The 18,694-nt window shown below is 43.0% G+C and overlaps 1 protein-coding gene across 2 annotated transcripts in view; it reads left to right on the forward strand.

The window, feature by feature from the left end:
* The window catches only part of LOC126094545 (sorting nexin-27), a 309,715-nt gene that overhangs the window by 276,563 nt on the left and 14,458 nt on the right, over nucleotides 1-18,694 (forward strand). For both annotated transcript variants that reach the window (XM_049908976.1, XM_049908977.1), the window contains exons 3-5: nucleotides 4,954-5,082; nucleotides 5,161-5,294; nucleotides 6,101-6,230. In XM_049908976.1, the coding sequence (XP_049764933.1) occupies nucleotides 4,954-5,082; nucleotides 5,161-5,294; nucleotides 6,101-6,230 (393 nt within the window). The remainder of the gene's footprint in view (nucleotides 1-4,953; nucleotides 5,083-5,160; nucleotides 5,295-6,100; nucleotides 6,231-18,694) is intronic.

Genomic DNA, 18,694 nt, shown 5'->3' on the forward strand with positions numbered 1-18,694 from the left:
TCCACACACTTACGAAAATAGTTCTTGTTTAAATAATTGCGATGTGTAGGGGTTCTCATGTCACCTACCTTTCAGCTGTTGCTTATTTATATCTGCATGTTATGTCAAATGATTTGTGTATAGATTCTGATCGTAAATTAGTATTCTCATTTTATAAATTAGTATTTTAATATTCTCATTAGATTTCACAGATAATCACTTTTTCTTGGTTGTGTTTATTCTTTACCAATTCATGTGGCTATATTACCAGAATAAATTACAAACAATGGAAACTCCAAGTTGGAATATCAACAAGATACATTCCCAGAGGGATGGACAGAATCGGCCATATATTGCGCAAATACGACGTAAAGACGATTTTCAAACAGACAAGGAAGATCAAAGAGTGTCTTAGATCGGCAAAGGAGATAAGGGACCCACTTGTAATTTCGGGAATATACCATATACCATGCACATGCGAAAAAGTTAATGTCGAAATGACTGGACGATCAGTCAACACCAGGATCAAAGAACATAAGCGACATTGCAGGTTGGGGCAGGTGGAGAAATCGGCCGTGGCAGAGCACACACTAAGTGAGACCGACCACATAATAAAATTTGCTGACACGGAAGTTCTGGCTGTAGAGAAGCACTATTACACACGCTTGTTCAGAGAGGCTGTAGAAATACAAAAACACGCGAACAGTTTCAACAAGAAAGAGGAAAGTCTTAAGGTAAACGGATCTTGGCTTCCTGTACTGCAGTAAACGACCATCGCAGGTAGTAAGAGGAGAACCGCACCAGAAATGACGTAGGAGAAGCCCTCGGACGTTGGTGCGCCAGGTACATATAGTCTGCGGCCGTGAGCTCGGCTCCAGTTCAGCACTGGCAAAGAGGGTGAAGCTTTGACAATGCCAGCCATTCGTGCTGGCGAAATGTCAGTAAAATCATTAGATGAATGTCAGCCGAAGAACCCGAGACAGAAGCCAATAGGCAGTTTGTCAACAAGTGGCCGCGAAAGCCTTAACAATTTTGTAAGATAGGGAAAAGATGGATTGCTACTCACTGTAAAGATAACATTTTGAGTTACAGACAGGAACAACAACAACAACAAAACACTTACACAATAACTTTTGGCCAAAGTATTCTTCAGAAAAGGAAGAACGGAAGCAGCATCTGCAGGGGGTGGAGAAGGAGAAGGAATAGTAGGATACAGATTGCGGGGGGGGGGGGGGGGGCAGTGCTGTGCAATGGTGTGTGGAGGGACTAGACTGCCAACAGGCACAGCGTTGGGAGTCTGTGGGGCAGGGAGGGGGGGGAGAAATAAGGAGCGAAAAAGGGAAGGAACAGAGTAGGGGAAAGGAGAATGGGTGTATTGGCAGAGGGCAGCACACACTGGCTGAGGAGATGAGAATAGAGAGATGGTGATAGGACAGAGGGGGTGGAAACAGTTGGAGGAGGATGGGGGGACAGTAGATTACCATAGGTTGAGGCCGGGATAATTTCGGGAGTGAAGAATGTGGTTTAAGGATAACTCCCATCTGCACAGTTCATAAAAGCTAGTGGTAGAGGGGAGAATCTAGATAGCTCAGGTAGTGAAGGAGCTGTTGGAATAGAGCATGTTGTGTTCTGTTATGCCGTGGGGTGGTCTACTTTGCTCCTAGTGACTATATGGTGGTGGACATTCGTCCTGGTGGACAGCTGGTTGGTAGCCAAACCAATATAAATAGCTATGCAGTGATTGCTGCAGAGCTGGTGTATGATGTAGCTGCTTCCACAGGTGGCATAGCCTCTGATGGGGTAGGATAAGCTAGTGACAGGACTGGAGTAGGTGGTGATGGATGGGTGGACTGAGAAGGTCTTGCACTTGGGTCTTGCACAGGAATATGATCTTTGAATTGGGAGTGTCATAGTGATTGATTTGGATATTGTGGAAGTTGGGTGGGTGGCCAAACACCACATTAGGTGGTGTGGGAAGGATCCTGGGTAAGGCGTCCATAATTTCAGGGCGAGATGATAGGTAATCAAAGCCTTGATAAAGGATATGGTTCAGTTGTTCCAGTCTTGGATCCTATAGGTTGACAAAGGGGCACTCCTTTGTAGCTATGTCTTGGGGGTGGTAGAAGGATTGCGGGTGTGTGTAGGAAATGGTACGGGAGATCTGTTTGCGGACTAGATCTGGGTAATAATGCCTGTCTGTGGAGGCCTTAGTGAGACCACCAGCATACTAAGCAAGGCAATTTTTGTCAGTGAAGACATGCTGTCCCTTCCTTAGAACACCAATCTTTCAGCATAAGAAAGGACATCCATACACATCCTCAAAACAAATCCTGCCCTAATCATCCTATCTGCAAGAAAATGTTCTGTGCCCCTACTAAAAGAATTTTGGCCCTCATTGACCAGCATCCGCAACCTGTTGCCTCCCAACGTCAATGTCCTTCAGATTCCAGACGCCCTGCCTCATTTGTCATACACCTTACTGTTCACAACTACTTCAGGATGGTATTCAAACAAATCTGCAGATCAGCACAGGCACCTGCATGGCACCCTCCTATGCCAACCTGTTTACAGACCATCTAGAGAAGACCTTCCTGGCTTCCCAAAATGCTAATAATCTGGTTCATGTTCATTGATGTTATCTTCATGGTCTAGACACAGGGCCAAGGCACCCTATGCCCATTCCTTCACAACCTCATCACTTCTCCCATTCGCTTCACCTGGTCCTCTTCAACCCAGCATGCCACTTTCCTGGACGTTAATCTGTTCCTCTGTGATGGTTCCATCCACACCACTGCCCACATTAAAACTACGAACCACCAACAGCTCCTGTATTTTGAAATCTGTCATCCCTTCCACATCAAAAAAAGTTCCTCCCACACAGCCTGGCCACCCTGGGACAGGGTATCTGCATTGACGAAAACTGCCTTGCCCAGTATGCTGAGGGTCTCACCAAGGTCTTCACAGACAGGCATAATTCCCCAGACCGAATCTACGAACAAATCTCCCATGCCATTTCTCCACATACCCCCAATCTTCTTACCACCCCCCAAAAACCAGCTACAAAGGAGTGCCACTTCATCACCCAATACCACCACAGACTGGAAAAACCTAACCACATCCTCCGTCAGGGATTTTAATTATCTATTATCTTGCCCTGAACTGAGTGACATCCTACTCAAGATCCTTCCCACTCACCATAAAGTGGTCTTCCATCACCCCACACACCCTCCACATCATCATAGTCCATCCCTATGCTGCTCCCAGTCCCAATCCCTTGCCACAGTGATCATATCCCTCTGCAGGACCCAAGTGCAAGACCTTCCCAATCCAGCCACCCAGCACTTCCTATTTCAGACTTATTCCTTATCCTTCTCCATCAGGGGTCTAGTCACCTGCGAAAGCTGTCACATCATATGCCGCCTCTCCTGCAATCATTGCACATCGGTATGGTGAGTCAAAGTACAATATGTTATTACAATGGCTCTAAAACTGTCCGTTGTCTTCTATCCGAAGACTCTCCATGCTAGTCTATCCTCAGGTAACCTTTTCATCTGTGCATGACTACTGCAGCCTACATCTGGCTGAACTTAGTGTATTCAAGCTTTGGTCTCCTACTGTAGAAATAACAAACCTCAAAGTTTTTATTATTCCACCAGATCTATAATTGTCATTCCAAATTTCCCTTTGGTTTCCTTTACTGCTTGCACAGTGTACAAATAGAATAACATCAGCAGTAGGCTACAACCTTTTCTCTCACTCATTTAAACTACTGCTTCCATTTCATGTCATTCAGTTGTCGTAGTTGCAGCCTGGTTTCTGTAGATAACTATTCACTCCTTGTATTTTATTCTTATACCTTCAAAATTTCAAAGAGCGTAGTCCAGTCAATAAGGCCAAAAAGATTTCTTCAAATTTGCAAATGCTACAAACATAGTTTTGCCTTTCTTCAGATTGTCTTCCAAGATAAAACCAAAGAGTCAGTATTGCAAAATCAAACACTGGAAAATCCAGGATGGAATAATGACAATATTATGAACAGGATAGTTGTTACTTTCCATGTAGCAGAGACACTGATGTGCAGTTAGCACAACAAAAAGACTGTCAAACAAAGCTTTCAGCCAAACAGGCCTTCATCAGAGCAGACAATATACACACAAAGACACATAGACACTCACTCACTCACACACATGATCACAGACTCTGGCTGCCAGGGCCAGACTGCGAGTAGCAGTGCATGATGGGAGAAGCATACTAGGTGGTGGGGGTAAGGAGGAGGCTGGGGTGGAGATAAGCAACCAGTCACTAGGTGAGCTCTTAATATATCTTGAGCAGCATTTCTATAACAATTAAAGTGACACCTGATTCAGTCATAAATAATTCTTGGCTATCTTTTGTAACAAATTTATTATGAGGAGAGATGCTTTTAATATGCTCAGTGTTAGATTCATATGCTGGTGGTGGTAGCATACTATCCCCTTCATAAAAACAGGCTGTTGTTTTGTAATTGAAAGTATCATCACAGATGTCATTGAGATTGTGGGGATTATAACTGAATTTATTAGTGAACTGTAATGACATAGTTACTGTTTGTAAAATGTAAAATATGTAACTAGGCTTTCAGGTTAGAAGTCGCTGTCTTTGCTAATACTTTGTTGTTTTCTCTCTCTCTCTCTCTCTCTAGTGTAGAACCATTACTATGTGCAACATCACATATGTACAACAAACATTGATTCTCTAAGACATCTGGTATCCTCTAGAACCATATTTTTGTAATATTTATCTTCCTGTGATATACAGAACATTGCTTTTCTTTTGGCTGGAGGACTTGTAAATAGCACAGATTGTTGTTAGCTTGGTAAATAAGCCAAGTTAATTAGTTCATTGCGTAAAACTGTAATATTAAAGTATTGACAAGGGATGTATGTAACTCTGTGTGTGGGGAAATATGAATCACTGTAAGGGACAAAATTTCAGGAGGCTGAGAGGTTGGAGCCTGTAGAAGACCCAGCAGGATACACATACATAGACTACAGCGAAAAGCGTTCACTTCCAATTTCTGTACCAGATTACCATTATGTGGAGAAAGGAGGTGATAGATATGTCGTAAGTATGACTGCTATAACTGTTTTCACACTACTGATACATTGCAAAAGATTTATTGCATGTTTTGCACTTTTGCAGGTGTACAACATATATATGGCAGGCAGGCATCTGTGTTCACGCAGATACCGTGAATTTGCTAATTTAAACCTTAACCTAAAGAAGGAATTTATAGGTTTCAGCTTTCCGAAGCTTCCCGGCAAATGGCCATTCACGTAAGTAGCTTTATTTCTTAATGGGACAAGGCAAGTAACATTAGATCCTCTTCATATCTATGATGAACATAAAGAATGTATCAGTAGTTGAAAATGATGTAGAGATATTCCAGTTTAGACCTTATCTGTGGAAGAAAGAAAAATAAGGGATTAATGTTGTGGTGCAGATAAGGTCATTGAGACTGAACATAAGTGTTCAGTTTAGGGAAGGATATGAAAGGTAATTGTCTGTATCTTTTTCCCTGTGAATGAGTGTCCAGGTTCTTAATTACTTTGCCACTTTGGTCAGTATTATCTGTGGAACCAATGAATATAGATTTTAGTGTAACTTTATCTCATATTCCCAATGACAAGTAAGTTTTATGACAGTGGGACACATAAGAAAGCAAACTTGTTGCAACTGCTACTTCACACTGTTTGATGTATGCCTCATTTTTTATTGTATCGTATTTGGTGGTGGTTTATGGCCAGAACGATGTGGGCATTTTAAGGGACTGATTGCATCACATGGCACAGATTTTATTCTATTAAGAGCCACTATCTTGCAGGATCAAAGTTTTCAATTTCACTTTGATGCTTCTGTTGGGATTACAACAGGTAACTGATAAGTGATCGTGCCCACATGCTAATTATAGCAATGTTTGCTTTTCATATATTCATTATCAAAGGAAAAACTACATGTAATGCTTAATTCTGCACAATTATTTTATATACAAAATAAGTTATATTATGTGATACATTGAAAAAAAAATCATTATAATTTTATACCCTGAGTAACAAAACTTTGTATATGATTCCATTTGTAGGTTAAGTGAACAACAACTGGATGCTAGGAGGAGAGGACTGGAACAGTATTTGGAAAAAGTATGTGCTGTCAGAGTCATAGCAGAGAGTGATATTATGCAGGAGTTCCTAACAGATGCTGATGATGAGCAGGTGAGCCCAGAATAAAGATGAAAATGCAGTATTATCCTTTTTAAGAGTTAAAGAAATGAATAGAAATGCTGTTCATCTATTTATATTTGTTGTAAATCAGCTTAGGTACACAGTATTGTCATCAGATAGATTACTAGTAAGGTGAGTAAACTTAAGTGGACCATCAACTAATTGTGCCATCAACTTTTATGATAACCTAAGAACAACTGAAGAATTCGTAGATTTGCCAACATATTAACAGACAGAGGTAGCTTGAAAATGCCCATGGGGGTAAAACTGGCTAACTTTGTGAAAGCATAAAATAAAGTTTTTATTTAAAAAATAAAAACAGCCTATGCACTGCTTCTCCGCAGCTGTGCTGAATTGATGATTAGCTGCTTCAGTTGTTAAAAAATTCTTTATTTTACTCCGTGCCTTGTTTCAGCTTTTATATTGAAGGTGGTTTCTAGTGGAGTCTGAAAATTGTCATGTGACGGGGAAAAAAGAACAGGTTTATTGACTTTTCATTGTCGCAACACAATTTTCAGATTTTTTGGGCTTTGTTTCATTGCAGTATTATTTTCAGGTTCCAGTAGAAAATGATTTCAGTATGGAAGCCAAAACAACTCCTGAAGTAAAATGAAGAACTTTTTGGTTGCTGGAGTGGTTATGCAGCAATACTAACAGATTTTCAAGAATTAGATGCTCATATTAACTAATGAAGTTAACTCAGTTGTCAGCTTGATGTCTTATTTGCAAGTAAAAGATTCTCTGGGCATTTGCTAGTTAAGAGACAAATTTGAAGTGAAAAATTTGATTGTGTGTAGTACTTTGGTGTTTCATCCATTAACTGAAAATTACTTTCATTCAGATATCTATGAGTGACAGTATCTAACAAACAAAATTAATCTGTAAATTGTGTTTGTGATCTTTGAAAACTTAGAGTGGTGTTTAGCTAAGTCTTCTTTCAAATCCAGCTTGTGTGTGTTGGAATTTGTGGTATGTATCTTTGGTGATCGTAGTGTGTTAGAAATTTCATTTGTATAGGTTATGGAAGAAGTCGTAAATATTGCCACATGAATTTCCACTCTGCAGCAGAGTGCCAACTCATTTGAAACTTCCTGACAAATTAAAACTGTGTGCTACGCCAGGACCTGAATCTGGGCAAGTTCTCTGTTTACTGAGCTACCCAAGCACAACTCAAGACCCACCATCACAGCCCTACTTCTGCAATACCTCTCTCCATAACTAAAGTCTATCCATTTATGTGATAGGTGTTGAGTTTCTAGTTCCAATATTTGTGGATGCAGTCATTGGTGCCCTCCACATAGTTAACTTTAAAGATAACTACAGACATGTGCTGAAGCCACTTCCCCTGTCTTACACATTGAAAATAAAGGAGAAGACTTTGTAAAAGCTTGACTGACTTTGGATGAATTCCCTTAGGTGAGAAACTGTTTAAAACCAAGTATTGTATGATAACGTGGTATTTAAAGTCAGCCATTTCAATGAACCATTTACAACATGACTGCTTAAAAAGTGCTATGAACAAAACTATACTGCAAATCAGACAACGTGAACAGTTGATTTGTGTCATTGTACAACATTGAGAACATAAAGGTGGGGTGTGTGGAGGTGGGGGGGAGGGTGGGGAGGAGACAGATCATTGACGTCAATGACTATACACGAGACTGAGAATTTTGTACCTTTCCCCTATATTATAATAGTCATCCATTATCGTAAAAAACAATGTTACGATATTTATCACCAGAGCAAATGAGAATGATCCATGCTGTCACTGATGATGTAACATATCTTGTACTGTAACTAGAAAGTTTATTGATATAAGAAACCAAGAAAAAACAAATAAATTAAGGAGATTTGTGTCAAGACAAAGACCTAGTGATTAAACTAGTGGGATGAAACACATTGCAAAAATATTTGCAACAAAAAAATATGTGTATAATTATAAAGTACTGAAACACCACCACCAACAACAACAACAATGACAACAATGAAAGCATGATTCATGAACTTCAAAATTTTGACAAAAAGTGGTAATCAACTCTACAGTTCAGGGCTGACAACATAGTTCTTTCCTTAGACATTGCAGAATGTAAAGTCAAAAGTAATAGAGTAAGTAGTGTGATGAATTTTAAGTATGTTGATGATCATGTAAATAACTAGTCAGAGGAGAATCTACCGTGGCTCAGAACAGGGTAATACAGAGCACCTTCAGGTTGTAACATGTCATCAATGCAGGTTTGAGGTGGGGGAGGGGTAAGTGGGCTGTATAGCTACATGGACATGGACTTCGAGTCAGAGGTAAAGAGATGATACAGTCTCCACAGTAGGCAGAACGTGAGGGGAGAAATCCTCTTCCTGGGATACTTGAATCTGAGGCTTCAGCAGACACACAACACTGCTTGGTTCTCATAAATGATTGATGCAGGATTACATCAATTTCTGTCTGCTGATACAGCGCATGCACAGCCCATTTATTCCATATAGCTACCCATGAAATCCTGCTGTGCCTCTGGCTGACAAATCAGACCAGTGCCTGCAAATGACCTTGGTCACATAGGAACCAGACTGACCTACCACTTTCTCTAGCAGTCAGCCCTCCTCATGGAACTGCCACAAGGCGTCGACAGCATTGCACCTTTATTTCGACGATGACAACTGAGTGGCATCCTGGTTGGTGAAAATTTGTGGCAGCCTTCCTTGAGCGCATGGGAGAAGGAAACAAAGAAAGGAGGATGTCCACTCAGGTGGACAAATATATACACATTTGTGCATGACATCATGCACGAGCAAACTGTGTGCCATAGCTCATACAAATAATGAGCTGGTTCATATGAAAATGCAATCAGGAAAGAGTTATGAAAGTTTTTCAAGCTTCAGGCTGATGTAATATGCTAAATTTTAAGTTTTTTTAGCATATTTTGGAAGTTGTACATTTCTCTTTACGGTACAAAAATTCCCGACCTTAACCTGTGTTAAACATTATTTCTGCCTCATTAACTTCCCCCTCCCCCTTCTCTCCCTCCCCCCTCCTCTCTCCTCCCCCCTCCCCCTCTCCCCTCCCCCCTCTCTCCCTCCCCCCTCTCTCCCTCCCCCCTCTCTCCCTCCCCCCTCTCCTCTCCCCCCTCTCCCCCTCCCCCCTCCCCCTTCCTCCTCTCCCCCCTTCCTCCTCTCCCCCCTCTCCCCTCTCCCCCCTCTCCCCTATCTCCCCCTCTCCCCTATCTCCCCCTCCCCTATCTCCCCCTGCCCCCTATCTCCCCCTGCCCCCTATCTCCCCCCTGCCCCCTATCTCCCCCCCTGCCCCCTATCTCCCCCCCTGCCCCCTATCTCCCCCCCTGCCCCCTATCTCCCCCCTGCCCCCTATCTCCCCCTCTCCCCCCTATCTCCCCCTCCCCCTATCTCCCCCCTGCCCCCTATCCCCCCCCCCCTATCTCCCCCCCTGCCCCCTATCTCCCCCCCTGCCCCCTATCTCCCCCTGCCCCCCATCTCCCCCCTGCCCCCATCTCCCCCCTGCCCCCCATCTCCCCCCCTGCCCCCCATCTCCCCCCCTGCCCCCCATCTCCCCCCCTGCCCCCCATCTCCCCCCCTGCCCCCCATCTCCCCCCCTGCCCCCCATCTCCCCCCCTGCCCCCCATCTCCCCCCCTGCCCCCCATCTCCCCCCCTGCCCCCCATCTCCCCCCCCTGCCCCCCATCTCCCCCCCTGCCCCCCATCTCCCCCCCTGCCCCCCATCTCCCCCCTGCCCCCCATCTCCCCCTGCCCCCCATCTCCCCCCTGCCCCCCATCTCCCCCCCTGCCCCCCATCTCCCCCCTGCCCCCCATCTCCCCCCTGCCCCCCATCTCCCCCCTGCCCCCCATCTCCCCCCTGCCCCCCATCTCCCCCCTGCCCCCCATCTCCCCCCTGCCCCCCATCTCCCCCCTGCCCCCATCTCCCCCCTGCCCCCATCTCCCCCCTGCCCCCCATCTCCCCCCCTGCCCCCCATCTCCCCCCCTGCCCCCCATCTCCCCCCTGCCCCCCATCTCCCCCCCTGCCCCCCATCTCCCCCCCTGCCCCCATCTCCCCCCCTGCCCCCCATCTCCCCCCCTGCCCCCCATCTCCCCCCTGCCCCCATCTCCCCCCTGCCCCCACCTCCCCCCTGCCCCCACCTCCCCCCTGCCCCCACCTCCCCCCTGCCCCCCACCTCCCCCCTGCCCCCACCTCCCCCCTGCCCCCACCTCCCCCCTGCCCCCACCTCCCCCTGCCCCCACCTCCCCCCTGCCCCCACCTCCCCCCTGCCCCCACCTCCCCCCTGCCCCCACCTCCCCCCTGCCCCCACCTCCCCCCTGCCACCATCTCCCCCCTGCCCCCATCTCCCCCCCTGCCCCCATCTCTCCTCTCATCTCCTCTCATGGAGCAGGGGGCAGGGGGGGGAGATGGGGGCAGGGGGGAGATGGGGGCAGGGGGGGAGATGGGGGCAGGGGGGGAGATGGGGTCAGGGGGGGAGATGGGGGCAGGGGGGGGGAGATGGGGGCAGGGGGCATCTCCCCCCCTGCCCCCATCTCCCCCCCTGCCCCCATCTCCCCCCCTGCCCCCATCTCCCCCCCTGCCCCCATCTCCCCCCCTGCCCCCATCTCTCTCTCTCTCTCTCTCTCTCTCTCTCTCTCTCTCTCTCTCTCTCTCTCTTGTAATAGTTGTTTACTTTTTTCAGTATCTGGTTTGTATTTCATAATTTGTATGCTCCATGAAAATTCACAGAATATTTCTCTGTTACATTTTCTGGAACATTGTGCTAGGAAACAGAGATCTCAGATACGTCAGTAAAAATTATTTTTTTGCTGAACAGTCTTGATTACGTAAACATTTCATTTAAAGTGGTGACCAGTTTCGATCCGTTGTACTTAGATCATTCGTTGTACTAGATTATCTGCAGACCTAATACTCCATGATGGTGATAGGAGCTGGGCTGGCTGAGCAGGCTGCTCTAGAGATTACATCTCTCTAGAGCAGCCTGCTCAGCCAGCCCAACTCCTGTCACCATCATGGAGTACTAGGTCTGAAGATGATCTAAGTGCAATGGACCGAAACCGGTCACCAGTTTAAATAAAATAGATATGTGATCAAGACTGTTTTATAGAAAAAAAAATTCTTTGTTACAGTGATACTCCAAAAACTGGTCCCTGGCTGTTGTGAGTGGTTTTTGGGACATTGCTTATATCCAAGATGGTGTGTTACAAGAACCTCACAGTTTGAAAGTTTCATACCCCTGCTAAATAACAGTTCCTTCGGACTCATTTTGTCTTCTAACTTGTACCAGCTTGCTACATCAAATTCAAGTGCTTATTCAGGACAATTATCCTCAGTTTCACTGTCCTCTGTTAACAACCTTAAGAGTTCCACAGCGGAACAAAACTCTGTGCATTCTAGCTACAAATTATCACCATTATCTCTGGAAGCACTCGGACACTCTTCACTCTGAGCTTCATTGTTTCTCTTAATATTGAATGCTGTTGACGAATACTTGTCCATAATGTACCAAAATTGTAATGCATTGGGATGATCATCATTTAAACTCATAATTCTGATACATGAGAATTAGTTCTCAAGGACATCCTGGTTAAGTTTTTCAGTTAACAGATAATTTGCTTCATAACTCTTCTGCAGATATTGAAACATATTTTTTAACATCTGCACTGTTTTGTACACTTGAATGTGAAGTTACAGATAAAACTTTCTACACAGCTGCTTCAACACAAATTATTACTGAAAATAGTTTCCTGTGTCACTGCCTGCTCACAATCATAGTAAACCATTAGCTTCCTGTTACCACTGATGCAAATTTCCTCAGAGCATACAAATTGTGAAATAAAAGCCAAACATTGAAAAAATAAACAAACTTTACAGTAATGTGGAAAAATAAATGGCCTTTAGCTACAGAGGGGGTTATTGATGAATTTATTTCTACCACGACTTATCAGACTGCATCAGCTTGATAAGGAAATAATCACACAGCGGGACAGCAAAAGAAGGAACAGATTCAAGAAGCTCAGGAAATTTTATATAAATTACAATCTTGTGCATTATTTTATTTGAGCGTAATCACTTTCTTTAAATGTTGTTGTGGTCTTCAGTCCTGAGACTGGTTTGATGCAGCTCTCCATGCTACTCTATCCTGTGCAAGCTTCTTCATCTCCCAGTATCTACTGCAACCTACATCCTTCTGAATCTGCTTAGTGTATTCATCTCTTGGTCTCCCTCTACGATTTTTACCCTCCACACTGCCCTCCAATGCTAAATTTGTGATCCCTTGATGCCTCAAAACATGTCCTACCAACCGATCCCTTCTTCTAGTCAAGTTGTGCCACAAACTTCTCTTCTCCCCAATCCTATTCAATACCTCCTCATTAGTTACGTGATCTACCCACCTTATCTTCAGCATTCTTCTGTAGCACCACATTTCGAAAGCTTCTATTCTCTTCTTGTCCAAACTAGTTATCGTCCATGTTTCACTTCCATACATGGCTACACTCCATACAAATACTTTCAGAAACGACTTCCTGACACTTAAATCTATACTCAATGTTAACAAATTCCTCTTCTTGAGAAACGCTTTCCTTGCCATTGCCAGTCTACATTTTATATCCTCTCTACTTCGACCATCATCGGTTATTTTACTCCCTAAATAGCAAAACTCCTTTACTACTTTAAGTGTCTCATTTCCTAATCTAATTCCCTCAGCATCACCTGACTTAATTTGACTACATTCCATTATCCTCGTTTTGCTTTTGTTGATGTTCATCTTATATCCTCCTTTCAAGACACTGTCCATTCCGTTCAACTGCTCTTCCAAGTCCTTTGCTGTCTCTGACAGAATTACAATGTCATCGGCGAACCTCAAAGTTTTTACTTCTTCTCCATGAATTTTAATACCTACTCCGAATTTTTCTTTTGTTTCCTTTACTGCTTGCTCAATATACAGATTGAATAACATCGGGGAGAGGCTACAACCCTGTCTTACTCCTTTCCCAACCACTGCTTCCCTTTCATGCCCCTCGACTCTTATAACTGCCATCTGGTTTCTGTACAAACTGTAAATAGCCTTTCGCTCCCTGTATTTTACCCCTGCCACCTTCAGAATTTGAAAGAGAGTATTCCAGTTAACATTGTCAAAAGCTTTCTCTAAGTCTACAAATGCTAGAAACGTAGGTTTGCCTTTTCTTAATCTTTCTTCTAAGATAAGTCGTAAGGTCAGTATTGCCTCACGTGTTCCAACATTTGTACGGAATCCAAACTGATCTTCCCCGAGGTCGGCTTCTACCAGTTTTTCCATTCGTCTGTAAAGAATTCGCGTTAGTATTTTGCAGCTGTGACTTATTAAACTGATGGTTCGGTAATTTTCACATCTGTCAACACCTGCTTTCTTTGGGATTGGAATTATTATATTCTTCTTGAAGTCTGAGGGTATTTCGCCTGTTTCATACATCTTGCTCAACAGATGGTAGAGTTTTGTCATGACTGGCTCTCCCAAGGCCATCAGTAGTTCAAATGGAATGTTGTCAACTCCCGGGGCCTTGTTTCGACTCAGGTCTTTCAGTGCTCTGTCAAACTCTTCACGCAGTATCTTATCTCCCATTTCATCTTCATCTACATCCTCTTCCATTTCCATAATATTGTCCTCAAGTACATTGCCCTTGTATAAACCCTCTATATACTCCTTCCACCTTTCTGCCTTCCCTTCTTTGCTTAGAACTGGGTTGCCATCTGAGCTCTTGATATTCATACAAGTGGTTCTCTTCTCTCCAAAGGTCTCTTTAATTTTCCTGTAGGCAGTATCTATCTTACCCCTAGTGAGACAAGCCTCTACATCCTTACATTTGTCCTCTAGCCATCCCTGCTTAGCCATTTTGCACTTCCTGTCGATATCATTTTTGAGACGTCTGTATTCCTTTTTGCCTGCTTCATTTACTGCATTTTTATATTTTCTCCTTTCATCAATTAAATTCAATATTTCTTCTGTTACCCAAGGATTTCTATTAGCCCTCGTCTTTTTACCTACTTGATCCTCTGCTGCCTTCACTACTTCATCCCTCAGAGCTACCCATTCTTCTTCTACTGTATTTCTTTCCCCCATTCCTGTCAATTGTTCCCTTATGCTCTCTCTGAAACTCTCTACAACCTCTGGTTCTTTCAGTTTATCCAGGTCCCATCTCCTTAAATTCCCACCTTTTTGCAGTTTCTTCAGTTTCAATCTGCAGTTCATAACCAATAAATTGTGGTCAGAATCCACATCTGCCCCAGGAAATGTCTTACAATTTAAAACCTGGTTTCTAAATCTCTGTCTTACCATTATATAATCTATCTGATACCTACTAGTATCTCCAGGATTCTTCCAGGTATACAACCTTCTTTTATGATTCTTGAACCAAGTGTTGGCTATGATTAAGTTATGCTCTGTGCAAAATTCTACAAGGCGGCTTCCTCTTTCATTCCTTCCCCCCAATCCATATTCACCTACTATGTTTCCTTCTCTCCCTTTTCCTACTGACGAATTCCAGTCACCCATGACTATTAAATTTTCGTCTCCTTTCACTACCTGAATAATTTCTTTTATCTCGTCATACATTTCATCTATTTCTTCATCATCTGCAGAGGTAGTTGGCATATAAACTTGTACTACTGTAGTAGGCATGGGCTTTGTGTCTATCTTGGCCACAATAATGCGTTCACTATGCTGTTTGTAGTAGCTAACCCGCACTCCTATTTTTTTATTCATTATTAAACCTACTCCTGCATTACCCCTATTTGATTTTGTATTTATAACCCTGTAATCACCTGACCAAAAGTCTTGTTCCTCCTGCCACCGAACTTCACTAATTCCCACAATATCTAACTTTAACCTATCCATTTCCCTTTTTAAATTTTCTAACCTACCTGCCCGATTAAGGGATCTGACATTCCACGCTCCGATCCGTAGAACGCCAGTTTTCTTTCTCCTGATAACGACGTCCTCCTGAGTAGTCCCCGCCCGGAGATCCGAATGGGGGACTATTTTACCTTTGGAATATTTTACCCAAGAGGACGTCATCATCATTTAATCATACAGTAGAGCTGCATGTCCTCGGGAAAAATTACGGCTGTAGTTTCCCCTTGCTTTCAGCCGTTCGCAGTACCAGCACAGCAAGGCCGTTTTGGTTAATGTTACAAGGCCAGATCAGTCAATCATCCAGACTGTTGCCCCTGCAACTACTGAAAAGGCTGCTGCCCCTCTTCAGGAACCACATGTTTGTCTGGCCTCTCAACAGATACCCCTCCGTTGTGGTTGCACCTACGGTACGGCCATCTGTATCGCTGAGGCACGCAAGCCTCCCCACCAGCGGCAAGGTCCATGGTTCATGGGGGGTTTCTTTAAATAAGAAGCACAATATTGTGTCTGCTCTACAGTATTACTTAATTTATTTTGTTGACAGGTTTTTGGCTTACAGAGCCATTGACTGAATATGGTTTTGTAAGCTGTAAACTGTTTCACAAAGTAAATTAATACTTGGAACATGCACAATGTCATGCTTTTAATTTATAATTATGGGTAACATATTTTTAGCAGCTTAAGTTACCCTCCTGATTATTACAGTGCACTGGCTGTGCTCCTAAGTTGATAAAATCTATTTCTAATGTAATTTTACAAATTGCAGCAGTATTTGATTTTTTATGTAAATTGCTGTCTACAGTTAGATAATGGACTGGTGTCATAAAATTCCTACCAGTCTTCTCAAAAATCTTTTTGGTCAAACTAACAGGAAATTTGTGGCACAGACATCCATAGGAATGGCAAATATAATATCTTTTGATGAGGTGTCAATAACGGAACATTCAAAAGATCTTGATTTAGTAGAAGCTGTACAGGAATAGGGTAACAGGAGACTGAAACCACTTACTGCAAATTATGCAATTGTTTTCATGATTAATAATATCTACAGTAATTGGAAACTGCATGTTTCATACTTTTTGTCTAATTGAGGAGTAAAACATGAGAATTTGTTGGAAGTCATACAGGAACTAATCATTTTATTGCAGTGTGCAAAAGTGGCATCAGAATTAGTTTGTGATTGTGAAAAAAAGAAAGTAAATGCTGATGAACCCAGGGACACCACTATGTGGACAACCAAAGATCCACAAAATACAAACCCCCTATGCCTGGCGATTAACTGTATGGATAGCCCAACCCATGTAGTTAATAGACAGCTGAACACCCTGCTTAATGGAGGATGTGTAAGGGCTTCCCAGTGAAAATTGAGCAGGGTACTTCAAACAACTTCGGCAACATGTGGGTAGGCCCACATTAGGAGTTCGCTGCCAGGTTTCGCTGGGAAGCCTTTACACATACTCCATCGATCATAATCTCTCCCGACCTGATTTCCTTGTTTTTGGAACCCTGAAGCAAGACATTTCTGGCCATTAATTTGCTTTGGATGAACAAGTGCACACTTCGTGACAATCAAGCTTCCCTAACAGCAACAGTTAGTGTATGTGAGCAATGAAAGGTCAGAACCATTGAAAAATAAGAGAGGAATTCCACAGGCCTCCATTCGTGGATCCTTCCTCTTTATTGTCTGTGTTAATGGCTTCCCAAACTATATAGCCTGCAAAAAGTCTTACATGCTGCTGATACGACCATGATCTCCACAGGTTAGAGTATGCAAGAGGTGGTAAACAAAAATAATGAACTTTTTGAAAAATGTAGGGTGTAGTGTATTGATAACCAGTTAGGTATAAACAATACAAAAATAGAGGAAATTTATTTCAATCTGAAGATACAGAAAGAATAGAATCACAGTGTCAAACTATTGGGACTAAAAATAGACCAAAGACTCTCATAGGATGTAAGCTATCTGACAGGCAAACTTGTGCATGTGAAATTCGTGCTGTATAAACTAAGATATTCTATTGGTAGAAGTTTATTGATGCTGTGCTACTATGCATTCTCTCAGTCACAACTACAATATGTGATTCTATTATGCGGTAATTCAACAAGCACAAACTGTGTGTTCAAATGGCAACAAAAAAAGCAATTAGATGTTTACAAGGATTGGGTCCAAGAGAAACTTGTAAGGAGCACTTCAGCCTATTAAACATAATGACCCTCCCAAGTCTCTATATGTATACTGCTTAATATACATAAAAGAAAATATACAAGAATTACTTTTTAAATAATAAACACTAGTTACTTTTTCCATCTGCATTGTTTTCATTTGACTGTCCATTTTACTTGTGTGGTTGTTCGTTTCTCTTGAAGAATGGCCAATCTGATTATTATGTGATCTGGGGTAACGACAAATACTTCAGCAGTTCCATCAAAGTCTGCCAGCCAGTGTCCTTATTGTCTCAAAGTAACTGTAACTAAACCATATGAAAAGTTATTCTGAAAATTTCATGTAATATAATGTGTATATTATGAAGTAATTATTTTAATTATAGTGATAGAAAAACATTATTTGTTTTATTATTGTGTGTTGTAAAGGGTAACTGAAACTGTATAAGCATAGTACAAAAAAGAACATTCTGTGAAAATGAGGTAGTTGTAATATATTCAGTTTACATGCCTGCAATTGGCAGAACTAGTTCCAGTATTTATTATCAGTTTATGAACACTTCACTTATGTACAATTACCAGGTAATTAATAAATGTAATTGTTTTACTCTTATTGTGGGCCTTAACAAAAATCCATCACTGTAAGGTGAAACATTGAGGCAGATGTTAAGTGGTGTCACCACAGTGCTAGATACAAAAGTGCAAAGAAATAGTTCACAGTGGTGTGTTATTGAGAAGGGGCTGGGAATGGTGAAGACTGCTTTAATCCCAGCTTCTAACGTGCACTGCCCCCACCTTCCTCTTTCTTGTGAAATTTAAGCTTGTCCTTCCCACAGTGGCATTCCACCATCCACCGAACCTACACAATATACTCGCTCATCCTTACACAACCCCTGCTCCCAATCCCTTACCTCATGGCTCATACCCTTTGAACAGATCTAGATGCAAGACCTGCCCCATACATCCTCCCACCACCCCCTATTCCAGTCCGGTCATTAACATCACCTACCCCGTCAAAGGCAGGGCTGTCTGTGAAACCAATCATGTGACCTACAAGCTAAGCTGCAACCACTGTGCTGCATTCTATGTAGGCATGTCTGCCCACAGGAATGGCCACTGACAAACTGTGGCCAAGAAATAACTGGACCACCCTATTGCTTAACACACTGCCAAACATGATATGCTTTATTTCAGTGACTGCTTCACAGCCTATACCATATGGATCCTTCTCACCAACACCAGCTTTTCTGAATTGTGCAGGTGAGAACTTTCCCTGCAGTACATTCTAGGTTCCCATAACCCTCCTGGCCTCAACCTTCATTAGTCACTGTCCTCACCCATCCAACCATCATTTCACAGTCGTCATTCCACCACCACACCCAGTCTCTTTATTTCTCTC

This window comes from Schistocerca cancellata, chromosome 8 (assembly GCF_023864275.1).
Source record: "Schistocerca cancellata isolate TAMUIC-IGC-003103 chromosome 8, iqSchCanc2.1, whole genome shotgun sequence".
Lineage (NCBI taxonomy): Eukaryota > Metazoa > Arthropoda > Insecta > Orthoptera > Acrididae > Schistocerca > Schistocerca cancellata.